Genomic DNA, 27,611 nt, shown 5'->3' with positions numbered 1-27,611 from the left:
AGCCACAGCACCACATCCAACTTTTTCTATGAGTGTGGTACCAAGAAATCAAACCCTGGTCTTCATGCATGCTAGGCAAGCACTCTATCCCTAGGCCAAACTCCTGGCCCCTTGCTTTGCTTTCTAGTGAACTGCTGACTCCACCCAACCATGGTAAGAACCATGTAATCTTTTTGATTGGTATATACTCTAATTTTTTCCCAGTTACCCTTTTTATCTTTTTTATTTTCTTAAAGTAGTTGTACAAAGGGGTTTCAATTTAACATATCAATTTATTTTTCACATCAATTTATTTCTGAGTACAATGGACCTCGATCGATGTTACCCTTCCATCATTCTTCCCCATCTCTTCCCACCTCGCCTCAAGTTCACCCATGCTTCTTTTCCCCTTTTATCTATCCCCTCCAATTAACCCCTTCCACCCCAGCTTCTTGGTAATCATTTTGTTAAACTCTGAGTTAGCTAGGACTATGCAATTTTTTTTTTGGGTGGGTCATGGGATTTGAACTCGTCCTGGGTGCTGTCCCTCAGCTCTTCAGCTCAAGGCTACTGCTCTATCCTTGAGCCAAGCCCCACTTCCTGTTTCCTGGAGGTTAGATGGAGATAAGAGTCTCAGGTTCTTTTGTACCTGGACTGGCTTTGAACCTTGATCCTCAGATCTCAGCCTGCTGAGGAGCTAGGATTACAAGTGTGAGCCACTGCGCCTGGCAAGAACTATGCAATTTGTTAATTATTGGTTCATCTTCAGGGTCTGACCAGTGCAGAATTTGAACAAATACTAGTAGATACATGAACATATTAATTAGCAAGAAATTGTATGATGATCCATGACTCAGGGCTGTCCTAACTTGGAATCAAAACTGCAATTCACTTACCATTCACACGAGTCACAGAGTGTCTGTGTCCCCATCTGTCAAACCAGCCAATCCAATATTCCATAATCAGGAATGGCTTATTTGACTAAAAGAAATACAAGTGGAATACTAAGTATGACCAAAACAAAAAGAAAGTCAGAAAACTGAACTACAATATCTGAGAGCTTAGAATGTCCTTCTTGCTTTTCCCAACTCAGAGCCTTCCTTTTCTGACACAGAAGCCTCCCATCTCCCCATATTCGACCTTCACCATTCTCCATAGAGTTGAACCATCTACTTCTCATACTCATAGTACCTGGCTTCAGAGATCACACAGCTAGCCGAGACATGGCTGTAACTCAAATTCAGCCTCTCTATTAGCACAAAGTTACATTGAGTGTTCACTGCATTGTTCATTTTCTCTATGTCTGGATAGCATTTCCTTTTACCTTATCAGTTTAAAGTATCCATTATCATTGTTTCTGCTCATTTCTTCTTTACTTCCGGCAGCTTGTTTTTCTTATAGTTCTTATTTTGTGTATTCATGGTACTAATTTAGTGTATAAGAATTCAGATAGGGAGCTGGGGTGTTGGCTCATGCCTATAATCTCAGCTACTCACGGGGCTGAGATCTGAGGTTCAAGGTTCAAAGCCAGCCCGGGCACTAAACAGTCCATGAGACTCTTATCTCCAATTAAGCACCAGAAAACTGAAAATGGCACAGGGGTAGGGAGGTAGCTTTGAGCTGAAGAGCTCAGGGACAACACCCAGGCCCAGAGTTCAAGTCCCACAACTGACAAAAAAAAATTCAGATAGGGATTAGACCTTGTATTTCTATAAATAATTATTGACAAACTAAAATGACTAAGACGGTTGAAATTTTATCAGCACTGGTCCCTGAGTGAAGCAGGGATCATGTATAAACAACCCCACTGGGAGACACTCTCCATCCCAGTTTACAAATGAGAAACTTGAAGTTCAGTACCCTGTCTAGGAAGTACGAGAGTTGAGATTGAATTTGCCAGCCTAGCTCCAGAGCGTCTCCTTACTCGTCATCACACTACACTACGCTGTCTGTGCTGTGATTACAAATGACTTATTGTCTAAAAATTCCAGAAAGTATAGCACAGGACAATATTTCCCCAAACTTCTGAACTTACTCAAAACTACAAGGACTTTTTTTTTATTAAGATTTTACATAGCCCCTCACCGGTGGCTCACACTTATAACCCTAGTTACTCAAGAGAATGAAATCTGAGGACTGGAGTTCAAAATCAGCCCAGGAAAAAAAGTCTATAAGACTCTTACCGCCAATGAACCATCAAAACGCTAAACATGGAAATGTAGCTCGAGTGGTAGAGTGGTAGCTTTAAGTGAAAAAGCTAAGGGAAACTGGGTGCCAGTGGCTCATGCCTGTAATCCTAACTACTCAGGAGGCTGAGATCTGAGGATTGCAGTTGAAATTCAGCCCAGGCACAAAAGTCCATGAGACTCTTATCTCAGAAAACTGGAAGTGGCACTGTGGCTCAAGAGGTAGGGCGGTAGCCTTGAGCTGAAGAGCTCAGGGACAGTGCTCAGGCCCAGAGTTCAAGTTCCATGACCAACAATAGCAACAACACAAAGAAGTTAAGGGCCAGTACTGAGGCCCTGAGTTCAAGCCCCAGTTAAAAAAGATCTTACATTATCATATATTAGTCCATAGGGAGATTTCGTTATGGCACATCCATAAGCAAATAATGTATACCATAGATCTTACCTTTTTAATCACTCTCTCTTATACCCCTTCCTGGAATCTTTTCAACAAATTGTATTGTTCTGTTCTCTCACAAAAGTACGTCAATCATGTTTATCCTGTTACCCTGCTCCTACTGGTACCTGCTCTCCAACAGAGCTTGTTTTACTTTCCTGCCATTTCTATGTTTGTGCAGATTAGTTGTACGAAGAGCTCTCACTATGCTATTTCTCACATGCAGCGCGAGATGCTCCCCATCTCACTAGCCCCTTCTCATTCAACAGCTTTCAATGGATTATCTCATGCCTAGATCCACTGGACCTCAGTATGATTTACCCTCCATCATCCCCTTTCCTTTTGCCCCTTCCCTCTCATTGCTCAGTTCTAAATGTATTAAACATGCCCCATGCATGTGTATATGTATGTGTATGTGCATGTCTACATGTATACATATATATATGAATATGTACGTCTTTTAGATATAGACTCTACAAATGAGTGAAAACATGTAATATTGGCCTTTGGGCCTTGGTTTATCTCACTCAACATGACAATCCCCAGCTTCATTCATTTTTCTGCAAATAATATAATTTCATTTTTCTTTATGTTTGGGTAATATCCTGTGATATACATGCACTATCTTTTCTTTATCTATTATCTGTTGTTGGGCACCTCAGCTTACTCCACAGCTTGCTATTATGAAATAAACATGGGTGTGCAGAATCCAGAAATAGCTACACCATACATCCTAGGATCAGACTGAGTATGAGAAAAATTGCACAAGAATAAAGTATCAACGAAGTACAGCAATTCTGAACGAGTACCTAAAACAGACCTTCCAACATGAGAACAATAAGGATAAACAAATCATGATCCAAACAAATCTATAATACCAAAACCCCTTTATAATGTCTGATGAGACAAATAGAAAGTGAAAGTCAGTAATGATAGAAATGATATCTGTAACATCATTGATCAAACTGACCTAATGAAAACATAAACAGTAACAACATATACATTATCCCCAAGTGAGCATAAACTATATGTCAGAAAAGACAGAATTAAGATACATAAAATAAGTCTCAATAAATGAAAAAGAAAGGAAGAGAAAGAGGAAGGAAGAAAGGAAGGAAGGAAGGAAGGAAGGAAGGAAGGAAGGAAAGAAGGGAAGAAAAAGAAAGAGAGAGGGGGCAGGAGGGAAAGAGAGACAGTGGAAGCTTATAGAATACCAGAGATCTTCCTCCTACAGAGCCAGAACCTTTTGATAAGGTGTAAACTGTATAGACATTGTGGAGAAGGGGTACAGATTAATTAGCTGGTAGCCAAGTGTTGTAATCTTAGCTACTCCAAATCATGAGATCTGAGGATCAAAGTTCAAAGCCTGCCCAGGCAGGAAAGTCCATAAAACTCTTATCTCCAATTAATCACTAAAAACTTCAAGTGGAGCTGTGGCCCACGTGGCAGATCACTAGCCTTGAGCAGAAAAGCTCAGGTTCAGCACCCAGGCCCTGAGTTCAAGCCCCAATACTGACAATAATAATAATAATAATAATAATAATAATTAGCTGGTGACTACCAGCTAATTAATATGGGGGGGTAGGCCTGAAGAAAGCATCTGCCCTTCTGTGGGAAGCTCTGGCCAAGCTACACCACCCCTGAAAGAATTGGAAGGAAAGTCTTCTCCCTCCAGTCAGTGAAACACGGGCTAGAGATAGAAAGATAAGGATCCTGTTAGAGCAGTTTTACCTGGATCCCAGCACAAGGGGAACCAGGAAAGCTTGTTAAGCAAGGACAGCATGCCGCTGTCATTGAAGAGCGCCCCCTATCGGTTGTGTGTGAAAAAAGATGCACTTCCTGAAGGCTCAGACTGGTGTCTCATGAGCTGCTCAATCCACATCTGTTACACAAGCTGACACCCCAAACTCACATGCTCCCATAATCTGCTCAGCCTAGCTGGGGGAGGCTGGTCCCACCAAGAGAGGACACATCCTCTGTAAGTGCCAGGGACAGCTTGGCTTCCATCTGTGTCCCTTACACAGAAAGAAAGAACATCAATGTACGTCAGGCCTGACATAAACCCCTTTTACCCTTCCCACAGTCATCCCCAGGACATGATCTATAAACAGAGGAAACAGACAAACATACTTCCAAGATCACTCAGTTCTATGCCCATGGCCCAAGGGGTTATTAGGCAATCTTCTTGTGAAACTTCGTTCACGGAACATCAGCTGCATAGATAAGAAGGTCATGGGGAGAGAACAGCCAATGCTTTTCATTACTAAGATGGCTTACCTGCAGTTGGTGCAGCTGAAGAAAGGAATTCCTCCTAAGGAACCTCAGATTGACAGTGGCCAATGCTGCAGAAGGAAGAGAGAGGCCTCTTTGCAAGGCATGTCTGACTGGTCACCTATAAAGACTCTCATCTTTCCTGACAAGGGCAGTTAAACTCACCCACCTGAGACAGGGATAAGAACTCACTCATGTAATCCTAACTACATTGCAGACAGACAACCAGAAGAATCACAGTTTGAGGTCAGCCCTAGGCAAAATGTTCACAAGACCCTCCTGGCTGACATTGGGAAGATTATAGTTCTAGGTCAACCTGGGGGGAAAAAATCATGAGAGAAAAAAACTGGGTGTGCTACAGTAGGAAGTGTAAATGAGAAAAGTCATAGAGCACTGAGCATCTAACTTGTTCTCTTGTATCTCCTTATCATTCTGTCCTGTATTGTCCTGGTTTTTACAAACTAATGTCTACACAGAAACTCAGGGAGTCAGAATGAGGACTGTAGCTTTGCCCATTCTGGGTTCTGCCCTTTAAGTGACCACAACGGAGGGAGATCAGGCCCATGAGCTACACCTAGAAGCAACCCAGTCTTCTGATCACAAATGTGAATTCTGGGCTTTAATGATAAGTCTCATCATCTGTAATATCAAATAGCTGGTTCCTTCTCCAAAGACCTGGGAAAAACAGGCAGAGATATTCAGAGATCCTCTGACTATTTCACTGGTTGACTAAGAGTCTCACCTCTCCCTTGAACACAACTGTAAACCAGTACCTCCGTGAATAGAGCCATTAACAACTTTGTCCTCAGTATCAGAGGTCAGAAGCAGCTCTACGATCCCTCTTTCCAGCAAGGCCTATGGGGAAAATTGCAAAAAGTAAATCCACATTTCCTTGTTCTCCTGGGAAGAAGATACAGGAAGTAAGGCAACAAAGACAGCTGGGCTCCCCTGGAGAGTTGTGAGCTACAGAAAATGGACATTTCAACCAGAAATGTTTCTCCAAAGTCCATGGTCCATGCGGTCAAGGCCTAGGTCCTCCATTTGATGCTAATCAATGGTGGAGAACATTTTAAGAGGTGGAGCCTAATGGGAGGTCTTCAGGTTATTACCAGTGTCTGCCTTAGAAGGGAACTGTGAAGTCCAGCTTCTACCTCTTTCACCACCTAGCCATGAGGTGAGCGGATCGACTTTGGCATATACTCTTGCCACAGGCCCAAAAGCAATGGGGCCAAGAAGTGATGAGATGAAAACTCCAACACTTTGAGCCCACAGCAACCTTTCTGCTTATAAGTTGGTGTTTTCTGTTTTTGTTGTTGTTGGTTTGGGGGTGTTTGTTTGTTTTGCCAGTCCCAGGGCATGAACTCAGGGCCTAAACACTGTCCGTGGACACATTTTGCTCAAGACTAGCACTCTGCCACTTGAGCCACAGCACCACTTCCTGGTTTTTCTGAGTATGTGATACCAAGCAAATTGAACCCAGGGCTTCATGCATGCTAGGCAAGCACTCTACCACTAAGCCACATTTCCTGGCCCTTTTCTATTGTTTTTGTCTTTTTCTTTGTGTGCATGTGTCTCTCTGTCTATATGTATGTTTGTGCCTGTACTAGGGCTTGAACTCAAGTATTGGACTCTCTTGGTTTTTCCATTGAAGACTCTTTACCATTTAAACCACATCTCCACTTTAAGCTTTTTTCTGGTTAACTGGAGATAAAAGTCTCATGATCCATTCTGCCCAGGCTGACTTTGAATTGTAACCCCAGATCTCAGTATCCAGAATAGTTAGGATTACAGGTATAAGTCACCAATGCCTGGCTCATTTTCTTTTTTCTTTTATTTTTGTCAGTTGTGGGCTTGAACTCTGGGCTTGGGCATCATCTCTGAGCTCTTTAGCTCAAGGCTACCTCCCTACCCCTTGAACACAGTTCTACTTCGCATTTTCTAGTGGTTAATTAGAGATAAGAGTCTCACGGACTTCAGTGCCTGGGCTGGTTTTGAACCATGATCCTCAGATCTCAGCCTCCTAAGTAGCTAGGATTACAGACATGAGCCACCGCACCCAGTGCCTGGCTCATTTTCAATGTTTTATTAGTGCATATTACTCAGAATAATGAGTTTCATAAAATTTTCACACATGCATATGCATAATTGGATCATAGCTAAGGTATATCAATAGGAAACCTGTCTAAGACAGAGGTTTAAATGTAGGGCCTGTGACACAAGACACTGGGGAAATGACCAGCACAGGGTCAGCTATGTATGTTTCCAGAGGTGGACCTAAAGCAGTTAGGGGTGGGCTCTGATGCCCATAGTCAAAGCCTCTAAAGTTGCATTGTCCAGAAACAGCTGAGGGAGTGTCTAAATCAGAGGCAGAGAGAGAAAGAAGATTTGGCAGTCACCTTGTGCTTAAAAAGGAGAGGCCAACCCTGCAAGGTTCTGAGGAGCAGAGGTCAGCCATGAAGCCTTTGTCCTGCATCAACAAGAAGCCTGCCACTTCTGGGGCAAAGTACCCAGCTGAAAATCACATCTGCTAAGATCACAGGCAGCACTGCAGCCCGAGCATACCTTGGGTGTCTCATGGACATGGAGCCATTCCTGGGCTTGGAAGTAGAAGGTGGTGGTAACACTTTAAATCAAGAGGAAGCAATATGAGCAGGATGACAATGTCTGAGATGGCCACGGCAGCCTGAGACAGTGAGTAGGAATTGTTTTCAGCCCCTATTGAACTCTAGGAGTCAAAGCCAAAGGCCAGTGTCAGCACAGGCCTGGCCAGCCTGTTTTCCTCCCCCTCATTGCTGGGTTGGTAGGGCCTAGCCTTTCATTCCAGGCCACTTTCCCAAGAGTGTGTGGGCACTGCCAAGTACTTAGGGCTGGATCTGAATGGCTTGGATCAGAACATGGAGCTGGCTGCCTGTAGAATCCTGAAGCCTAGGTCCAGTGGAGACCTGAGACGGTGCTGAGTCAGCAAGCTCCTGATGCGTTGTTTACTGTGGCTCAAGGTCCCAACTCCTAGCTGTTAAATAGGTTGTAGAGATGACCACAGAGGGCTAGGAGTGTGGCCTAGTGGTAGAGTGCTTGCCTAGCATACATGAAGCTCTGGGTTTGATTCCTCAGTACCACCTACACAGAAAAACCCGAAAGTGGCACTGTGGCTCAAGTGGTAGAGATTTAGCCTTGAGAAAGCTCAAGTCCTGAGTTCAAGCGCCAGGACTGGCGGTGGGGGGAGGGAGCGGAAGGGAGGGAGAGGGAGAAGAAGAGGGAGAGAGAGAGATGATCACAGTAGCAGTATTTTGCTAACATCACAACTGATCTCCTTATAACTGGTACATCCTGATTGGCATAACCTTATCGAAATTCAGAGAAGCTGAACTTGACCTTATGATGTTCGTAATACAGATGCAGCAGGCATGTGAGCTGAGAGGAGAAAAACTGAGAGAGGAGGGAAATATGGAGCCAGATCAAGAGAGCTTACCCCCTTGAGATATGCCATGTAGCGCTTGTCTTTATTAAAGGAGCCGTATTCATTTTCTACTTGCACAGCGATAACAGGGCCGCCCTGGTGATACTGCGAAACAAGCAAGTGAAGCTGATGGGTGGGTAGGGGTAGAGGGGAGAGGCTGGAATTTGGGTTCTATGCTGAAAACACCCAGTGAATATGCTGCCCTCTCTTCAACATATCTTGGGGACTGCTGCCTTCTGCATTAGAGTACCTACAAGGGTCACCGCCTCCAGAGCTTTATGGATATAAGGCCAGCCCAGATCCTGTGTCTCAGACCAAATGAGTGATGAGCTCTCAAGCCTACGAATTCACCTGCTTCCACTTCCGTCCATGACATCACAGAGGGGCCCCCTACCTGCCTAAGGTGAGGGCTGCCTACAGCTTAGCCATACCAGCCTCTTCCTACCTGAGGGACTTCCTGCCTTCCAAGCTGTCTGACCTTGACCTCCTCCATCCACGGACATCCATTCAGGGCCTTCATGTCACAGAGATGAGGATGTGGCAGCAGGGAGGGATGGCCCCTCCAGCCAGCTCTCTGGTCTCTGCTCTCTAGGAGGTTCCCAGACATGCACACTGTGACCTCTTTTCTTTTTGTCATTTCCTTTTTTGTGTGTGAGTTGTAGGGCTTGAACCTAGGGCCTGGATGCTGTCCCTGAGCTTTTTCACTCAATGCTAGTGCTCTGCCACTTTGAGTCTCAGTGCCATTTCCAGTTTTCTGGTAGTTCGCTGGAAATGAAAATTTCCCACACTTTCCTGCCCAGGTTGGCTTTGAACCACAGTCATCAGCTATCAGCTAGGATTAAGGCATGAGCTACCAGTGCCAGGCTCTATGTTCTCCTCTTTCTCATTTCTAGCTCACTCTTCCACTCAACTTGGTAAAGCTTTTACTCCCTGGTCATGCCACCTAAATACCAGCCCTGTTCTCCTGGGCCACATCAAACACACTAAGAACTATATAAATGTCCTTTGGGAGTTTGGCCTAGTGGTAGAATGCTTACCAAGTATGCATGAAGATCCAGGTTCAATTCCTTGTTACCACATACATGGAAAAAGCTGGAAGTGGTGCTGTGGCTCAAGTGGTAGAGCACTAGCCTTGAGAAAGCCTAAGGATACTGCTCAGGCCCTGAGTTCAAGCCCCTGGACTGGCATAAATAAATAAATAAATAAATAAATAAATAAATAAATAAATAAATGAACTAAAAGTGTCTGTTGATATTCAGGAACACACATGCTGTTTCTTGGAGCCACTCTACCCTAGAACCATGCAGAAGACTCAGAAACAAACACCTGCTGTTCATTTCCTGTGTTAAACACCACCATATCCCTATTTCATATGAAGTAAGCAGCAACCATAAGCCAGCAGTCCCTTCTGGACACAGGATGCTGCTCCAAGAGGAATGAGGGAGAGTGTGTTTAGGGGTCCCGCACAAACTGCCTTTGCCTCATTCCTTCCTCCAGGTGCCTTAGACACCCGGACAGCTTGCAGATCTTTAAGTGCCTCCTTCTCTCCTTATCATCTGCTGCTTGATGACAATTTATCAAGGACCATTGTCTCAGCCTGGCTAATGCCAGCGGACCCTTCAGGTCACTATTTAAATGTCAGCTCTGTCTGGAAAACATATTTTAAAGCTTATTGTCCCAGCAAGACCTTTTGGGTGCTCTTGTGTGTGGGGGGAATCCTTTGTCAGCCCCCATCCCAGTAGACCCGACTATGTGGTGGTAAGTGACATTGTGGTCCTGGGGTTTTTTTATTAGGTAGAAAACTCCACAGGACAGCCACCATGCATGAAAACAACTATACAGAGCCTGTTGTTCACTAATTACTTGTCAAATACACACTCTGAGGCATATGTAAACATATACAAGGTCATCTGCATATTAACTAAAGTATGGTAAATGCAGGGGAGAATTCCAATGACGTAACTCCTACAAACTACCAGACTGAATAACAAGAACTTGAGATGTGGATCGGGGGGAGGTGAATGAAGAGAGAAAATATAGTCATGATGCTCAATGCATGCGTGTGAAGATGGAACTTGGAAATTGGAGAGAATGGGTAGGGTTGGGTGGTGGGGGAGAAGGACAAAAGGGGTGACACTGACCAACATTAGTAACATGCACTCATACAACAGAGAAAAGGATCCAGGCACTGGTGACTTACGCTTATAATCCTAGCTATTCTGGAAGCTGAAATCTAGGAGTCAGGGTTCAAAGTCAGCCTGGGCAGAATAGACCATGAGATGTTTATCTCCAGTTAAATAGCAAAATTCTGGAAATGGAGATGTGGTTCAAGTGGTAGAGAGGCTTGAGTGGAAAAGCCAACAGAGCCCAATGCCCTGAGTTCGAGCCCCCCCATAAACTCATGAGTTGAATTGAAACCCCTTTGTATAACTACTTGAAAATAATTTTTAAAAGTAAATAATTTTTAAAGATCTAAACTTACAAATACTATTACTTAAAAAAAGAGAAAAATTATTTCATTACTGGCCAGTATCTTTCTCTTAAATGGAAGACTGAGAATTCTAAAAACACCATTGTAGAATTCCTATAATCCTGATCTTTATTGCTTCTCACACTATATCAAAAGATTTGCTCTTGGGCTGGGAGTTTGGCCTAGTGGTAGAGTGCTTGCCTACCATGCACAAAGACCCGGGTTCAATTCCTCTGTACCACATATATAGAAAAAAGCCAGAAATGGTGCTGTGGCTCAAGTGGTAGAGCTCTAGCCTTGAGAACATCCAAGGACAGTGCTCAGGCTCTGAGCTCAAGCCCAAGACTGGCAAAAAAAAACAAAAAACAAAAAACAACAGATTCGCTCTTAAACTAACCTTAATTGATACTTAACGTCCTTGTTCCCCCACTTGTTTGGATGGGACACTTATATTTATTTATCAAACCAATAAATATCACAGAAACCAAACAATTGGTTTCTTGCATGTTATGTGACATAATACACTCTTTTGTTCTACCTTTTGCCACAGACTACTCTGTGATCTACAGTCTGACATTCTGAAAACAAAGGGAACTTATTGCCTGGTGCATCAGATTTAGGTACTCCACAAAAGAATGGATCTCAAGGGTTTATGTTTTTTGTTTTTTGCTTTCCTTTTGAGAACTAAATCAAACCAGAGTGCATACAATAGCAATTTTACTCACAGACCATAAAATGACACATGAACCAAGTTATGCATTACAGGACATGCTTGGAAAACCCTCAAGTCCATGAATGGGACACAAGTTAAATAAGCTGATACATTCTGCTATGGATTACTATGTCACCATTAAGGATGGTGATAGGTCTCAAAAATTATTTTCTCAAATGATGAAAGAAAAGTGTCTACTGAGGATTCTGTATTTTTATATTAAAATGATATACATACACACTATACGTGAATATAATTATAGTTTCAATATATGGTTAAAAAATTCTGAAAAGATAACAAAAGTGTAACAATATTGATTGTTCCCTAGAAACACTGCTTAAATGGCTTTGGTATAGTTGAGAGAAGAGAGTATTTTCCATAAAATTATTTGTACCTTCAGAGTTTGTTTTCGGGGGGGGGTTGTTGCTGTTGTTGTTTGTTTGTTTGTTTGTTTTTGCCAAGTGCTTGTAAAATGGCAGATAATTTAAAAGCAGAAATTGAGTGTAAAGAGCATTATACTTGATGAATATTAGTTACACACCAGCAATCACCATTTTTCTGGTGTGGGCCCAGTCTTGTGTATGAAGGATCTTCTTTTATTTTGCCAGTCCCAGGGCTTGAACTCAGGGCCAAAGTACTGTCCTTAGATTTTCTCAAGGCTAAAACGCTACCACTTGAGCCACAGTACCACTTCCAGCTTTTTCTATGCATGTAGTACCAGGGAATGGAAACTAGGTCTCATGCATGCTAGGCAAACACTCTACCACTAGGCCAAACTCCAGGCCCCAAGTCTCATGGTCTTTAGTGCCCAGGCTGGCTTTGAACCACGATTCTCAGATCTTAGCCACCACACCCGGCTCAGATCTCAGTTTTCCAAGTAGCTAGGATTATAGGTATGAATCACCATCACACTCAACTTGCTTGTTCATAGCTAGTGTATTATTGTTTGAACCATGCTTCCAGTCTGGCATTTTGCTGGTTATTTGGAAATGAACATCCCAGGCTTTTTCTGCTGAGGCTAGCTTCAAACTGTGATCCTCCATATCAGCTTCCTCAATAGGTAAGATTATGGGTGTGTATGAGCCACCTGGCTTGATGTAGACCACGTGGGGCAGCTCAAGTCAAGGCTTCTATGCTTAACCTGAGGTCAACCCTAATTGGGCCAAAACAAACTTCCTCCCAAATCAAATGGACGAAGGAAAAGTAACTGGGATTTTACCTGAAGAGGGACCATCTTGGGAATGAGGTGATTGAAATACTTATCAACTGCTTGGACAAAGTCCTTGCTGGTAGTTCTCAATTGCAAATTGGGGTCTTGTAGAAGCCAGCTGGGGGTGAAAAGAGACACAGCAGTGTGTGAGGCTGGAGCAAAGATGAGTGGGTCTGACTAGCTAAGCATTGTCCCACTGACCTGGGCAAGCCCCCAAGGTCGATCTCACCGCAGATGTAGGGCCCTGGTCGCAGAATCACCCACAGCCCGATCTCTGCAGCCATCAGAACAAAGGCCCTGGGGAGAACCAAGCAAGCTCAGGTCAGGATGGCCCAGCAGGGAGGCTTTGTGGGAGGAGCCTGTGACCACTGCAAGCTCCTCCTCCCCTTCTCCTCAACCAGGGAGAGGGGTGGAAGAGAGGCTCAGTCCAGCACCGCACAACAGGACATCCTTGACACCATATTGGATCCCAGAGGCTTCCTGGGTTTGCACTGAGTCTCAGCACATAAATCTGAACAGGAAGGCATCAGATATGGTACAGAGGATGTGTGTTCTCCAACACATCTGTTCCCCCAAGCAGTCCCTGCCCTAGCCCAACTTGCTGGATTCCACTTCAGAACCCAGAGGCACCTGGTATCTTGAGCAGAAGCTGAAGGCCCAGGTCCTTGAGTGACCACAGGTCACAGATGGGGAGCAGGAAGAGCATCTTGATCCACTCCCTCTGGGTCCCTCATCAACCCCACCACCTCCAGTCCCCTCAGAAGCAGCAAGGCCACATACTCCAGGTCCAGGTTCCCAGTGAAGTCGAATTTGTCTCTTTCTGGCTCATGAAGGTTCCAAGGAATGTAGCTGGAAGAGAGCAGAGAAGTACAACTAGCATCACCCCCCCCCCACCATGCTGTCATGCCCAAGCCAAGCCTGTGCTCCAGGCCCCAGTGATGAAAATTCAACCCGTGTCCTTCACCCACAATGACCATCTTCCATAGCTCTCTTCTCCACCATCTGACTGCTCTCCCAGCTGCCAATGTCACTAGGGCTCTATATTTTAGATCTACATGTAATTCTCACACTCAGGGTTCCATTTTTTATAACACTCACTAAAAGTGGCTACACAGTGAGTTCTAGGCTGCCTCATGCTACATAGCAAGAAGTCAAAAGACAAAGAAGAGCCTGACACTGGGGCTCATGCCTGTAATCCTAGCTACTCAGGAGGCTGAGATTTGAGGATCGAGGTTCAAAACCAGCACAGGCACTAAAGACCGTGAGACTCTTGTCTCCAATTAACCACTAGAAAACCGGAAGTGGTGCTGTGGCTCAAGGGGTAGGGCGGTAGCCTTGAGCTGAAGAGCTCAGGAACAGCTGCCCAGGCCCAGAGTTCAAGCCCCACAACAAAGAAAGAAAAAAAGGGAGGAAGGGAGGGAATGAAGGATTGAAGGAAGGGAGGAAAGAAGGAAGGAAGGAAAGAAGGAGGGAGGGAGGGAGGAGGAACAAAGTAAGGAAAAAAGCAGGGAGCTAGAGGAAGGAAGGAGAAAGAAAGAAACAAACAGAGAGAAGGAAGGAAAGAAAAGAGGGGAGGGAGAAAGGGAGGGAGGGAAGAAAAATGTGAAACTTCAGCACATGATACAGAGCATTTTTGCTAATACTGTTCTATTCTTTCCATACTTACAGTTGTAATTTTATTTTTCTGATGTTCCGTAATAAAATCCCATCATGACCATGGAAACAACAGATTTTTTTTTCAATTATTGGTGACAAAAATGTTATCAAACTGGGAGAGAGTGAGGGAAAAGATGACATCCAAAAAAGAAATGCACTCTTTATCTGACTTATATAACTGCATCCCCTCTACATCTCACCTTTATAATAACAATAGAACATTTTTAAATGTTATAAAGAAGCAGAAAAAAGGTAAGGCATGGTGACATACTCTGATCATTCTAGAACTCAGATGCTGATGCGAAAGGATGGAGAGTCAAAGGCCAGCCTAGACTACATAGTAAGACTCTGAGAGAAAGAGATAAAGAGACAGAGAAATGGAGAAGGAAAGCAGGGGAAGGGAGAGGGAGAGGGAGAAGGAGAGAAAGAGATGGTGTGGTGGCTCAGGCCTAACTGTAATCCCAGGTATTTGAGAAGCAAAGATCAGGAGTATCAAAGTTCTAGGCCAGCCCTGGGAGCGAATAAAAACTCAACTGAGCGTGGTGGCATATGCCTATGATCCCAGCTACAAGAGAGGAATAATTAGGTGGATCACAGCCTAAGTCTAGGCCTGAACCAACAACTAAGACCCTACCTGAAAAAAAGTCTAAAGGAAAAGGGGCCGGAGGAATGGTGCAATGCTTACCAAACACAATCAAATCCCAGTGCACAAAAAGAGGAAGGGGCAGAAAAAATGTATTAGGAATCATAAAATGTCCTTGCAAAATATTTTTATTGGCTTAATAACAAGAGTATAATAAACATCGCAATGTCTGCAGCTATGAAAATGGCATAGCTAAAGGCTCTGTTGCCTAGTTGTATGAGCAATCATGGTAAGTTTGTGCTCACATATTTTTTCTTGGTTTTGTACTGGTGCTTGAACCCAGGGCCTAGGCTCTGTCTCTTAGCTTTTTTGCTAACGAGCCACAACTCCACTTTCAGCTTTCTGGTGATTAATTGGGGCGGGTGGGGGGGGGAGTTTCATGGATTTTCCTGGCTGACATTAAACTGATTCTTAGATCTCATCTTCCTGGATAGCTAAAATTACAGGCATGAACCACTAGTGCCAGGCAATGTTCCTGTACTTTAATTCTTCTGTTTGACTAAATGAACTTCCTTCTTCTTTTTTTAAATAGCCATTACTAAAACCATATATATGTCAAGCATTGGGACATGAATTAAATAAAATAAAGATCTTCTCTCTCTGCCCAATTACATAGGCTTGGCATGGTATGGTCAGTTGGTGGCAGAGCTGGGCAGAGAACTCTAAATCCCCATGCTCCCAGCATCACCTACTGCAACTCACTCCCTACAGGGGGCTTGAACTTGGCTTTAGTGATACTCATGTTTCTTTAGTGAACTTGCTGCATATTCTTACCTGCATATGAAAATTGTGCTTAAAGTTGGTGTGGCCATGGGCCGGGAGTTTGGCCTAGTAGTAGAGTGCTTGCCTAGCATGCATGAAGACCCAGGTTCGATTCCTCGGTACCACATACATAGAAAAAAGCCGGAAGTGGTGGTGAGGCTCAAGTGGTAAAGTGCTAGCCATGGGAAAGTCCAAGGACAGTGATCAGGCCCTGAGCCCAAGCCCAAGACTGGCAAAAAAAAAAAAAAAAAAAAAAAAGTTGGTGTGGCCTGGTGCTAGTGGCTCATACCTGTAATCCTAGCTACTCAGGAGGCTGAGATTTGAGAATCCTGGTTCAAAACCAGCCTGGGCAGAAAAGTCTATAAGATTCTTATCTCTAATCAATCACCAAAAAACTGGAAGTGGAGCTGTGGCTCAAGTGGTAGAGCATTAGCTTTGAACAAAAAAAAGCTCAAGGACAGGCTCAGGCTCTGAGTTCAAACCCCAGGACCAGCACACACACACACACACACACACACACACACAGGCACACACACAGGCACACACAAGCACACACGCACACACACACACACACACACACAGTAAACCTATTTGTGATAGGGTTACTGAGGCATTAAAAATCGCAAGAACTCTCCACATGAAAAGGTGTGACTATGGGGGCCAGGAGTTTGGCCTAGTGGTAGAGTGCATGCATGAAGACCCAGGCTCGATTCCTCGGTACCACATACATAGAAAAGAGCCAGAAGTGATGCTGTGGCTCAAGTGGTAAAGCTCTAGCCTTGAGAAAGCCCAAGGACAGGGGCTCAGGCCCTGAGCCCAAGCCCAGAACTGGCAAAAAAAAAAAAGAAGAAGAAAAGAATGAGAGAGAGAGAGAGAGAGAGAGAGAGAGAGAGAGAGAGAAAGAAAGAAAGAAAGAAAGAAAGAAAGAAAGAAAGAAAGAAAGAGAAAAGAAAAAGTGTGACTACGAATATTGATGAGGGCAACTCAGACTGTACCAGAGCGCCCTCTGGTGGGTGGCCCACTCCTTCAAATAACAGTCACCATAGGCAAGAAAATCACCAAGAAGTCAAAAAGACAAGCCTTTGTAAAACATAACTACAACCCCCTGTATCCACAAACTTCTTGGTGAACATCTCCTTGAACAAAGCTGTGCCAAAAGACATCTTGAGAGACATAGCTCTTAAGCACAATGCTAGGCAGGAGGTCAAGTTAAAGTTCAGGGAGAATTAAAGGCAGTTAAAAACAAGTAGTTCTGGGGCCGGGAGTTTGGCCTAGTGGTAGAGTGCTTGCCCTGCATGCACAAAGACCCTGGCTCCATTCCTCGATACCACATACTTAGAAAAAGCCGGAAGTGGTGCTAAGGCTCAAGTGGTAGAGCTCTAGCTTTGAGAAAAATCCAAGGACAGTGCTCAAGCTCTGAGCTTAAGCCCAGGACTGGCAAAAAAAACAAAAACCAAAAAAACCACAAGTAGTTCTTCCAGAGGCTTTGGTTGTAAATGCTTATGATTTCCACCACTAAAATTAAGGGGGGAAAAAGGGCTGGAGCCAGGTGTTGGTGGATCATGCCTATAATCCTAGTTACTCAGAGGCTGAGATCTAAGAATCACAGTTCAAAACCAGCCTAGGTAGGAAAGTGCATGAGACTCATCTCCAGTTAACCACATGGGGGTAGGGCGGGAGGGGGGTGGAAATCAGAAGTGGTGCTGTAGCTCAAATGGTAGAGTGCTAGCCTCAAGTAAAAGAACCCCAGGGGCAGCACTCTGGCCTAGAATTCAAGCCCTAGGACTGGAGAAAAAAAATAAAATAAACAATAAACAAAATGAAAAGAGCTAGAGGTGTGGCTTAAGGGACAAAGCATTTATCTAGCAAGTTTGGTGCCCTGAGTTTAAACCCAAGTTACCAAAAGAAAAGAAAGAAATGAAAGCTTCCTTTTTATTTTTTCAGATATCTGAAAATAAGTATGCATCCATCTGTATCTCTAAGTATGACTTCAACATAGTATTAACTCTGCTCCTGAGGGACCTGACAGCTACCACATTGGATACAAGAGTATGTCTAAGAAGTCACCTAAGCTGGGCAGGGAGTTTGACTTAGTGGTAGAGTGCTTGCCTAGCATGCATGAAGACCCAGGTTCAATTCTTCTATACCACATACACAGATAAAGCCCAAGGACAGTGCTCAGGCTCTGAGTTCAAGCCCCAAGACAGGCAAAGAAAAAAAGAAATCACCAAAGCTCTTATTTCTCCCATTAACTCTATCCAAGATTCTGATCACAGAGCAAACTAAATACGATGCCCATGTCAGAGCTGGACATGTAAGCATACAAGATACGTCTTGACAACAACTACCCAGATGATAAGCTCAGACCTTATAGCACCTGCAAAACAAGAGCCTGCACTACTCCAAGATGCAGGTTGTCAAGCCATGGGGACTGACGAGGCAGCACTCACGTGGTGAGGGTGTTGAAGCCACAGGCCTTCAGCTTCAGCAAGCGATCTCTCCAGTACTCCCTGGGCACCCGGAAGTAGTGGATGGACCCCCCGAAGATCAGGAACTTGTGACCCTCCAGGGTGAAATGGGCTGCTTTCCCACCTGTGCTTACCATGCCAAGCCCCAGGGATCTGTTCTTCAGCTTGTGAGGGGTCAGGTGAGACCAGTTGTACCTGGAGCGGGGAGGGAAGAGGAGAGGAGGAGACACTCCAGAGATGGTTGCTTTCTAGTGACAGGACATGTGTGGCTAGCACATGAAAAAAAAAAAGCTTCCCTTCCCCATTCACACAAACCTGGACTGATGCAGACCTGCTGTTTTAGACAACATGTACTCTCCATAGTTAATACGGGGAATAAAGCTTGATAAGGTAAGTGGCAGGAAAAACACAGCCATGATTCTCTTCCAGGAGAGACACGGGCTACAAAGAGAGAAAGACAAGGACAAGGAAAAAAGCATCAGCCTTGACTGGGAGTGTGGCCTAGTGGTAGAATGCTTGCCTAGCATGCATGAAGCCCTGGGTTCAATTCCTCAGTACCACATACATAGAAAAAGCCCAGAAGTCATGCCTGTGGCTCAAGTGGTAGAGCACTCGCCTTGAGAAAGCTCAAGGACAATGTTCAGGCCCTGAGTTCAAGCCCCAGGCCTAGCAAAAAATAAAAATCTGCCAGGACCAGAAAGGTGTTCTTAGAATCTTCTAGAGGCCAGAGCCACTGGGGATGCTCATCAGAGGCAGGTTTTCTCTACAAGCAAAAGAGGATATAATTCCACCTGGCTCCACCCAGGTCCTCTGAATACCAGCTCTGTCCCATATTCTCTTCCCCCTCCTCCCACCATGAGAACCTGAAGCTGGGGACAGACAGAAGCAGGACCAGCCTGGGCACTGAGGGGGGAAGAAATACAGAAAAAATAGGGAAGGAGAGAGGTGCTCCATTGACAGGGTCCTTTGTCCATATTCATGATCTCTATTTTCTTGCCAAAGATCAAGGTGCAGACCCTAAGCAGGGCCACATCTGCAGAAGAAAGAGCTGGAAGGCGGGGTTCGGGGGGAGGGGTCTTGAAAGGACAAGGTTTGAGAAACAGGAGGGTGTTCACATAACAACCACCCTGAGCCATAAATACCTATATGTGGTGTGCTGAGCCACTGAACATGTGGGAAGATGGAGGAGGCTCTTGGATGAGTGGCCCCACTTGGGACGATGGGGGTAGGGTAGGGCAAAAAATGGGCTTGAGAAATGGCGGCCTGAAAGGGCAGGCTGGGCTATGGCCCAGGGCAGGCCCAGAAGCAGACAGGATAAATCACCTCAAGTAGGACAGGAAATCCATCCAGTAATCCCAGAGTTCAGGCTGCCTAGGTGGAAATCTGCATGAAAATGGCCACAACCAGCAAGCAGCTGCCACCACCTCTCCTGGGCCCTGCCAATCTTGCAGGGTTGTTCCCAAGGAAGGATGCTGGCTCTGGAGTTCCAGTGCCAGCAGTGGGTCCTGGCACAGAGCCTCAGGACTCAGAGAGGCAAGGTGGAATGATCTTGGCCTGGGGGAGGCAGAACTGCCTCCCACCACTGGCACACAAGTCAGAGAGTGGGAGGAGAGAAGGGAGGAGATCTCTGCCACCTGCATCTGACTGCAAGAACTCTACATTCTGCTGGCTCAGCAACATCCCCAGAAGGAAATAACTGGGTTCAGGACAAAGCTTCACCCTAATAATGAGGAGGCTGAGTGTGCAATTACAGAGCTTTAACAGGATGGAAAAGTAATCGAGACTGTAAGCCTGAGGAGGAATTACATTAAGCCTGTCCAACTCTGTTCTTAAATAGGGATTTTATACTAATTTACAGCCCCATAGACAAAAAGAAAAAGAAATATTTATGTAGATCTATTGCCCATTTATTTATTTTTATTTTTTGCCAGTTCTGGGGCATGGACTCAGGGCCTGAGCACTGTCCTTATACTAGCACTCTCTGTTTTGAGCCACTTCTGGCTTTTTTTTCTATGTATGTGGTACCAAGGACTCAAACCCAGGTCTGGGCATGCTAACGCAAGCACTCTACCACTAAGCTAAACTCCCGGCCCTCTAGTGCCCATTTGAAAATTAAACTTCTAAATTTTACTTATATTTGAATGAGTACGTTTTCAGTTCTTTTAGTATTCTGGGCATTATACTTATTATCAGATACATGGTTTGAAAACATTGTCTCCCATTCTTTGGATGCTTGTCTTTGGCTGATTGTTTCCTTTGCTAGGCAGAATCATTTTCATTTGATATAATCAAATTTGTGTAGTTTTGCTTTTGTTTCTTGGGCTTTGAGGAGAAATACACAATTTTTACTCTGATAGTTCTTTTCTTTCAGCCCTTAAAATCACTTGTGCCATTTGCTTGTAGTTTTGTGGCACATGTCTCTTGAGGGGTCCTAGCTAAGATTTCCTAAAGGTAAGTTGGCCAAGCAGGGATCCCCTGATGGTAACCTAGCCAAGCAGGACTCCCTGAAAGATAACTAGGGCTTCCCTACAGATAACCTAGTCAAGCAAGGTTCTGGTTCTCATAAAGGTAACCTAGCCGAGAGATGTTCCCATACAGGTAATTGCTATTTTTCTCCGGCTACTTCCACTAAGAAATGTGTGTGTGTGTGTGTGTGTGTGTGTGTGTGTGTGTGTGTGTGTGTGTGAACCACACTACTGGATAGGATGATTCAACATTATAAAAAATTTAATTACCATATTCCTTAATGTAATTCCAAAAAAAATTCCAAGAATTCATGGTCCTTGTCCAGGTTACTTCAATAAAATGCATGTGATCTAATAAGAAAATAACATTCATAATAGTAAAGTAGGCACACAGCTTTGGGTCCTTGGTTGCCAGGGCAACAATTTTAGGGCTCCTGGTTAGCCCATAGATACACCAACAAGATCCTCTGCTTCTAGGAGTTTCCCCAAGATTCACAGGATGACCTCTCCCTAAAATGTCAAAAAGGGCTGGTGAAAATAATGGAAAAGTTCCTTAAGCTAAACTGGATGGTTCTAGGTCCTGATAATTAGGCTATGGAACAGGCAGAATCCTTCCCCTGTGCACCCAGACAGAAACCATAATGTCCTTACAGTAATCTCTTGACCCGACAGTGAGTGCCCTCGTATTTCAGTTGAAGACATTCTAATCTCTATAGAGAGGCTGTGCAGTGTCCCAACAAATCTTGGCATGCACAGATGCATATTTGTTACAATAAGTTATACCTTTCAATCAACCCCCTTGTCAGAGATCTTGCCAAAGAACAGTTTATATTTAACTTGGAATTGCTAAAAAAAAAAATCCCAGTTGAACAAAGCCTGGGGTTCAGGAACCTTACTCTGGCCCAGTGCTCTTTTTCAGTATACCTCACTTTCATTTTAAGAAATGTTTCTGTCATTTTCATTATGCTTCATGCTTGGCTTGAATTCTTCTCAAGTAAGGCAAACGAACTGAGGTTAAGCTGTGTAAATTTTCAGAGACAAATCAGATTTAGCTGCACGCTTCTCAGGTGCTAGTGGTACATACCTGTACATACAGCAATGGCAGCAAATGTTTCCATAGTGCTGTTATGCCTCAAGCACTTTTCCAAATCTTCTCACTTCTACATGCAGTAATAGATCCAGTTGTCGTAAGCAGGCAGGCCTGTGTGAGAAACATGCAGAGAGCCAACAGCCATGGGAGATCTGAGACAAAAGACAGGTTCAGGTGGTTGAGGGATAGTGTTAACAAATTCCAGCTCTTAACCTAATGCCAGTATTGGGACATCAAATGACAGTGACACTGGAACATTAGATTTGAAGCTGCCCTCCTAAAATACTCAGACAATATGGTCACCAGATGATCTGCCCTATTCATTCACCAGTCAGCTTCAGGTTTGTGAACAGCTCGAAATAGCATCCCACATCTCTTAGATTAGGCTGGAGACACAGAGGTGCAACATCTTGTGAGATGTATTTCTGGATGTAAATAGATATTGTGTGTGTGTCTGTGACTGTGTGTCTGTGTTTGTGTTGATGTGTGTATAGTACAGAGGCCTTAGTTCAAGTTCTCACACTCTTTCTCCTCAAGGCTAGAGCTCTACCCCTTGAGCCACATCTCCACCTTTGTCTCTCTGCTACTTAATTGGAGATAAAGACACATACTCAAGTTTGCTTTGAGCTTCGGTCCTTAGATCTCAGCCTCCTGCATAGCTAGGATTCCAGGCATATATAAGTATAAATTACCAGTGCCCAACTTTTTGTAAATATTTTAATAAGAAAAGAATCAGATGGAAAATAGAGTTTTCATTTTTGAAACCTAATACATATGCAAAAAGCATTTTAATAATGATCCTGTCTGTAAATGTAAAAAAAAGAGCATATTAAAACAAAATGTTGCTGGAAGAGATAGGGAAGAACAAGATATGAGATGACATTAACTGAGATGCGTTGCACTCATATAGTGACACATTGAATTGCAACCCCTTTGTACAACTACTTAAAGATAAAATTTTTTTTGCCAGTCCTGGGGACTGAACTCAGGGCCTGAACACTGTCCTTGGGCTTTCCTCAAGGCTAGAGCTCTACCACTTGAGCCTCAGCACCACTTCTGGCTTTTTTCTATGTATGTGGTACTGAGGAATCAAACCCAGGTCTTTGTGCATGTTAGGCAAGCACTCTACCACTAGGCCAAACTCCTGGCAAAGATAATTTTAAAAATACAATAACACAATATAGGGTTTATATAGTTCTAAAACAAATGATTTACTCTGCACAGCAGCCCTTAATGATATGTAATTTATGTTTGATGCAATTTCCTATTGCTACCTAAGATGTAACATGAGAGACTGCCACCCCAAGAAAAAGAGTAAGAAATAAACGAGTTAGATATATACTGAGGGTGAGCTTTTTGTTTTTTACATTGAGAAAGACCACAGGCGAAAAAATAAAAATCTAAAATCCAGCTGGGTGCTGGTGACTCACATCTGTAATCCTTGCTACTCAGAAGGCTGAGATCTGAGGATCGAAGTTCAAAACCAGCCTGGGCAAAAAAGTCCATGAGACCCTTATCTCAATTAACCACCAGAAAACTAGAAGTGGCGCTATGGCTCAAGTGGTAGAGCTCAGGCCCAGAATTCAAGCCCCTGACTGACAAAAAAAAAAATAACTAAAATCCTAAAATAATGTTTCACTAATCCTACTTCAGTTTTGACTAAAATTAGTCCTGTCCCCTCCCTGGGGCCTAAACTCTAGTTGTTATGATCCTATTGGGCTTTTATGCTCATAGATGGCACTCTACAGCTCCAGCTCTATTTCTATTTCTAAAAAGTATCTTTGTAGACCATCAAAGAATTCACAACATAATTGAGAAACTGGGGGAAATTTTAGAAAGTTTTTCCAAAGTGAGCTTTCTTTATTTGGGTCTTACAGTGGAAATGCATCCATTTTCCTCTAAGAACTCTGAGCACAGAATGCTCACCTATGTGAGTGGTATGTGGCCCAGTGGTAGAGCACTTGCTGGAATGAGTGAGATCTCACCAAGAAGATAAAGTAGAGAGGGCTGAGGTATAAGGAGGGCAGGGCAGGAGAGTGGGATAGTGGGAGGGGGGATGGGAGGGAGGGTGATTTAGAACTGTAACACAGCAGTAGAGTGCTTGCCTGGTACATGAAATCCTTGAGTTGGGTTCCCAGTGTTAACTGGGAAAAGAAAGCTGAATTTAATAATACACCAAGTACAGGCTAGTAAGATAACAGAGTCTCTTGTAGACAAACCATTTCTAGGTGGGAATTCCTTCTATAAATTTTGGTCCTCAAGAAAGAATTCTTGGTCTGGGAGGTTGGCCTAGTGGTTAAAGTGCTTGTCTAGCATGCATGTAGACCCGGGTTTGATTCTTCGGTACCACATACATAGAAAAAAGCCGGGAGTGGTGCTGAGGCTCAAGTGGTAGAGCTCTAGCCTTGAGAAAGTCCAAGGACAGTGCTCAGGCCCTGAGCTCAAGCCCAGGACTGGCAAAAAAAAAAAGAAAGAAAGAATTCTTCCCCAAAGCATTCATTGTGTGCCAGGCACTGGGATAAAGCTGGGGCAGACGGTAAGCAAGAACAGTAAGCGCAGATCGAGCCCTTCTCTCCTATGGGAGCAAGATAAGTACTGGAAAATGATACAGGGAATAAACATTCTAGAGAAAAATAGAGACAGGCCTGAGGCCCCACAGAGTACACACTTGATGTGCTAGAAGGCTCGGATGAAGCTCAAGCAGCTGGGGGATAGGAGAGCAGAGAGGGGCCCTGTTGAGCCCGGAAGGCTTAAAAATCCACAATCCATTTTATCTTCTGGATAAAATCCACAGGAGTCAAGACACTGGAGAAAAGCATGGAAATTGTGTCCAAAATGCACAACAGGAAATGGTTGAAGGCAGGAAGATATTTGTTTTCTGTATATGTGCCAGCAGATACCAGGGCTTCATGCCTTTTCCCAGCTTGCCCTCTACCACTTGAACCACTGCTTTAGTCTGACATTTTGTTGGTTAATTGGAGATGGAGTCAGAAGCCACCATCACCTTGGCTGGTATTGCAGGTATTTATGTATGTATGTATGTATTTTTGCCAGTCCTGGGGCTTGAACTCTATCCTTGTGCACCTTCGCTAGCAAAACTAGCACTCTGCCACTTGAGCCACAGCACCACTTCTAGCCTTTTCTGTGTATGTGGTACCGAGTAATTGTGGTACCAGGGCTTCATGACTGCTAGGCAAGCACTCTACCACTAGGCTACACTCCCAGCTCCGCCCCCTCCCACACACACACCATTGCAGGTTTTAGAGACAGAGTGCAGTGCTGGGGATCCAAGCAAAGGTCTTATGTACCAGGTGGGCACAGAGCGCCATTCCTAAACGGTCATTCTAGCTTCTATCCACTTGTAAGAAGAACAGAGAAAGCTGAAATCACAAAAGCCATAGGAAAACTCAGAGGATCATTACATTTCCGGTTGGAAGAACAGGAACTGGTGTTGAATGGGATCAAGGAAGTCTGGTAAAACTGAGTTAGAGATTTCAAAGGCCTCAGGCAGACCAACATGGTGCTGGATGGGTGTGACAACAGTGCAAACAATGTCTGGGAGTGTCTGGTTCCTGCACCACCCATTGATGACTGGTGTGTGAATTTTTGTTTTCTTTTTTCTTGAACTCAGTGTGGGCACTGTAGGCACTGTCCCTAAACTTCTTTCACTCTAAGCTAGCACTCTACCACTTGAACCATCCTTCCACTCCCTTGATAGTTTAGTGGGATAAGCATCTCATAGACTTTCTTGCTTGGGCTGGCTTTAAACCATGATTCTCAGATTTCAGCTTCCTAAGTAGCTAAGGTTACAGGCCTGAGCCAGGAGCCTAGGAGCTAATTTATAATTCAAAGAGAGGAGAATTGAACACATAGCTTGTAACAAAGGCCCAGACCTGGCCTTTCATCACTCCAATTCCAATGGGTTAATCTACAACTGCCAGAACGATGTCAAATTCCTCCCTGAAGATGCAGTCATAAAAAAAATTCATTTTCTGCTTTTTTTTTTGGTGGGTCGAGGGGCTTGGACTCCGGGCCTGGGTGCAGCCCCTGAGCTCTTCAGCTCAAAGCTATTTTGCCTCAGCCCCACTTCCCATTTCCTAGTGGTTAATTGAGACTCTAATCAGAGTCTCATGTTCTTTAGTGCCCAAGCTGGATTTGAACCACCATCCTCAGATCTCAGCCTTCTGAGTAGCTAGGATTACAGGCGTGAGCCACGAGGCATGGTAGCCACTGCACCTGGCACATTTTCTGCTTTTTATTCCCAAAATATACTAGATTGATGACAGCCAAGTGTGGGTAATATTTCCATGACCCCGAGAGAGGAATATATATATATATACATATATATTCTATATAGTATTGTATTATATTATGCTTGTATATAAAGCATAGGGAGGACAGGCAAGGCCTGGGCATCCCTGGAGCACTGTTCTCATTTCTCCAGTATAAAATACATGCAAATCCAGGCACTCATAGCTCATACCTATAGTCTTAGCTATTCAAGAGGCTGTGATCTGAAATTGTGGTTTGAAGCCAGTCCAGACAGGGAAAGTGTGTGAGAGACAGAGACAGACAGAGACAGAGACAGAGACAGAGACAGAGACAGAGACAGAGAGAGACAGAGACAGAGAGAGACAGAGAGAGAGAGGGAGGGAGGGAGAGGGAGGGAGGGAGGGAGAGAGAGAGAGAGAGGGAGAGAGAGGGAGAGAGAGAGAGAGAGAGAGAGAGAGAGAGAGAGAGAGAGCGAGCTAGAAGTAGAACTGTGACTTAAGGGGTAGAACACCAGATGTAAGCATCAGATCACACACAGACTCTGAGTTCAAGTCCTAGTATTGGTACATATACACAAGAAAAGAGAAGAGAAAAAGAGAGAAGGGGGAGGGAGGAAGGAAGGAGGAAGGAAGGACACACAAGTAGAATCATGCCATATAAAAGTCTTATTTTAGCCAAGCACGGTGGCTCACACCTGTAATCTTAGCTGCTCAGGAGGCTAAGATCTGAGGATAGCTGTTCAAAGCCAGCCCAGGCACTAAAGTCTGTGAGACTCATCTCAATTAATCTCCAGAAAACAGAACGTGGTGCTGTGGCTCCAGGAGTAGGGCGGTAGGCTTGAGCTGAAGAGCTCAGGGACAATGCCCAGGCCCAGAGTTCAAGCCCCACGACTGACCCAAAAAAAGTTTTATTTTTTGTGCTCTGAGTTTGACCAATCAGGATAAAAGATGGCAAAGACATACCCACTGTACATACATGCCCTTCTGCTCAGAAGTAAAGGTTTCCTTGGTCAAGAACATTATTTTCTCTTGGTGTCATCCACTTAGTGATCCTATTTCTCACATTCAGAAGTCAGAAACCATGTAGGCTACTGCACTGGAACTTGTCATCACCTCTGAAATGGAATCTTGTGTGCAGACCAGAGCAACCCTGTTTAGATAGAGGCCTTTCAGAGAAACCAGAGCACAATATACTGACAGGGGGCTCTCAAGAGACCAAAAGAAGGAAGGAAGGGCTGCAGGAAAGGAGGGGGGGAGGGAAGAAGGAAGGAAGGAAGGAAGGAAGGAAGGAAGGAAGGAAGGAAGGAAGGAAAGGGGACTGATTTGGGGGCTGGAGGACTCAATAGAACCTTGACATCAATCTCTACTACCAGAAAAAAAAAAGTTTCTACAAGTCCAGGTGTACTAAACTTAGTGGCCCAGCAAAATCAAAGTGCCATTCTGATTCAAGGTGAGAATGGCACCAGAGCTTCTGGCTACCCAGAGCCTACTCAATCATACATAGCAAACTTTAAAAAAAAAAGTCCTACTGTGTG

General features: G+C 44.2%; 1 protein-coding gene across 1 annotated transcript in view; it reads right to left on the bottom strand.

Moving 5' to 3' along the window:
- Nucleotides 1–27,611, bottom strand: part of Glb1l3 (galactosidase beta 1 like 3) — a 40,954-nt gene that overhangs the window by 12,539 nt on the left and 804 nt on the right. The window contains exons 2-10 of the mRNA XM_090319765.1: nt 18,566–18,691; nt 18,233–18,445; nt 13,502–13,570; nt 12,923–13,018; nt 12,731–12,839; nt 8,342–8,434; nt 5,646–5,727; nt 4,879–4,943; nt 876–960 (exon numbers count right to left, since the gene is read on the bottom strand). Of these exons, the coding sequence (XP_090175891.1) occupies nt 876–960; nt 4,879–4,943; nt 5,646–5,727; nt 8,342–8,434; nt 12,731–12,839; nt 12,923–13,018; nt 13,502–13,570; nt 18,233–18,445; nt 18,566–18,691 (938 nt within the window). The remainder of the gene's footprint in view (nt 1–875; nt 961–4,878; nt 4,944–5,645; nt 5,728–8,341; nt 8,435–12,730; nt 12,840–12,922; nt 13,019–13,501; nt 13,571–18,232; nt 18,446–18,565; nt 18,692–27,611) is intronic.

The sequence above is a fragment of the Megascapheus bottae genome, chromosome 27 (assembly GCF_031878675.1).
Source record: "Megascapheus bottae isolate mThoBot1 chromosome 27, mThoBot2.hap1, whole genome shotgun sequence".
Classification (NCBI taxonomy): Eukaryota; Metazoa; Chordata; class Mammalia; order Rodentia; family Geomyidae; genus Megascapheus; species Megascapheus bottae.
This window is presented reverse-complemented; position numbering and strand designations above follow the sequence as displayed.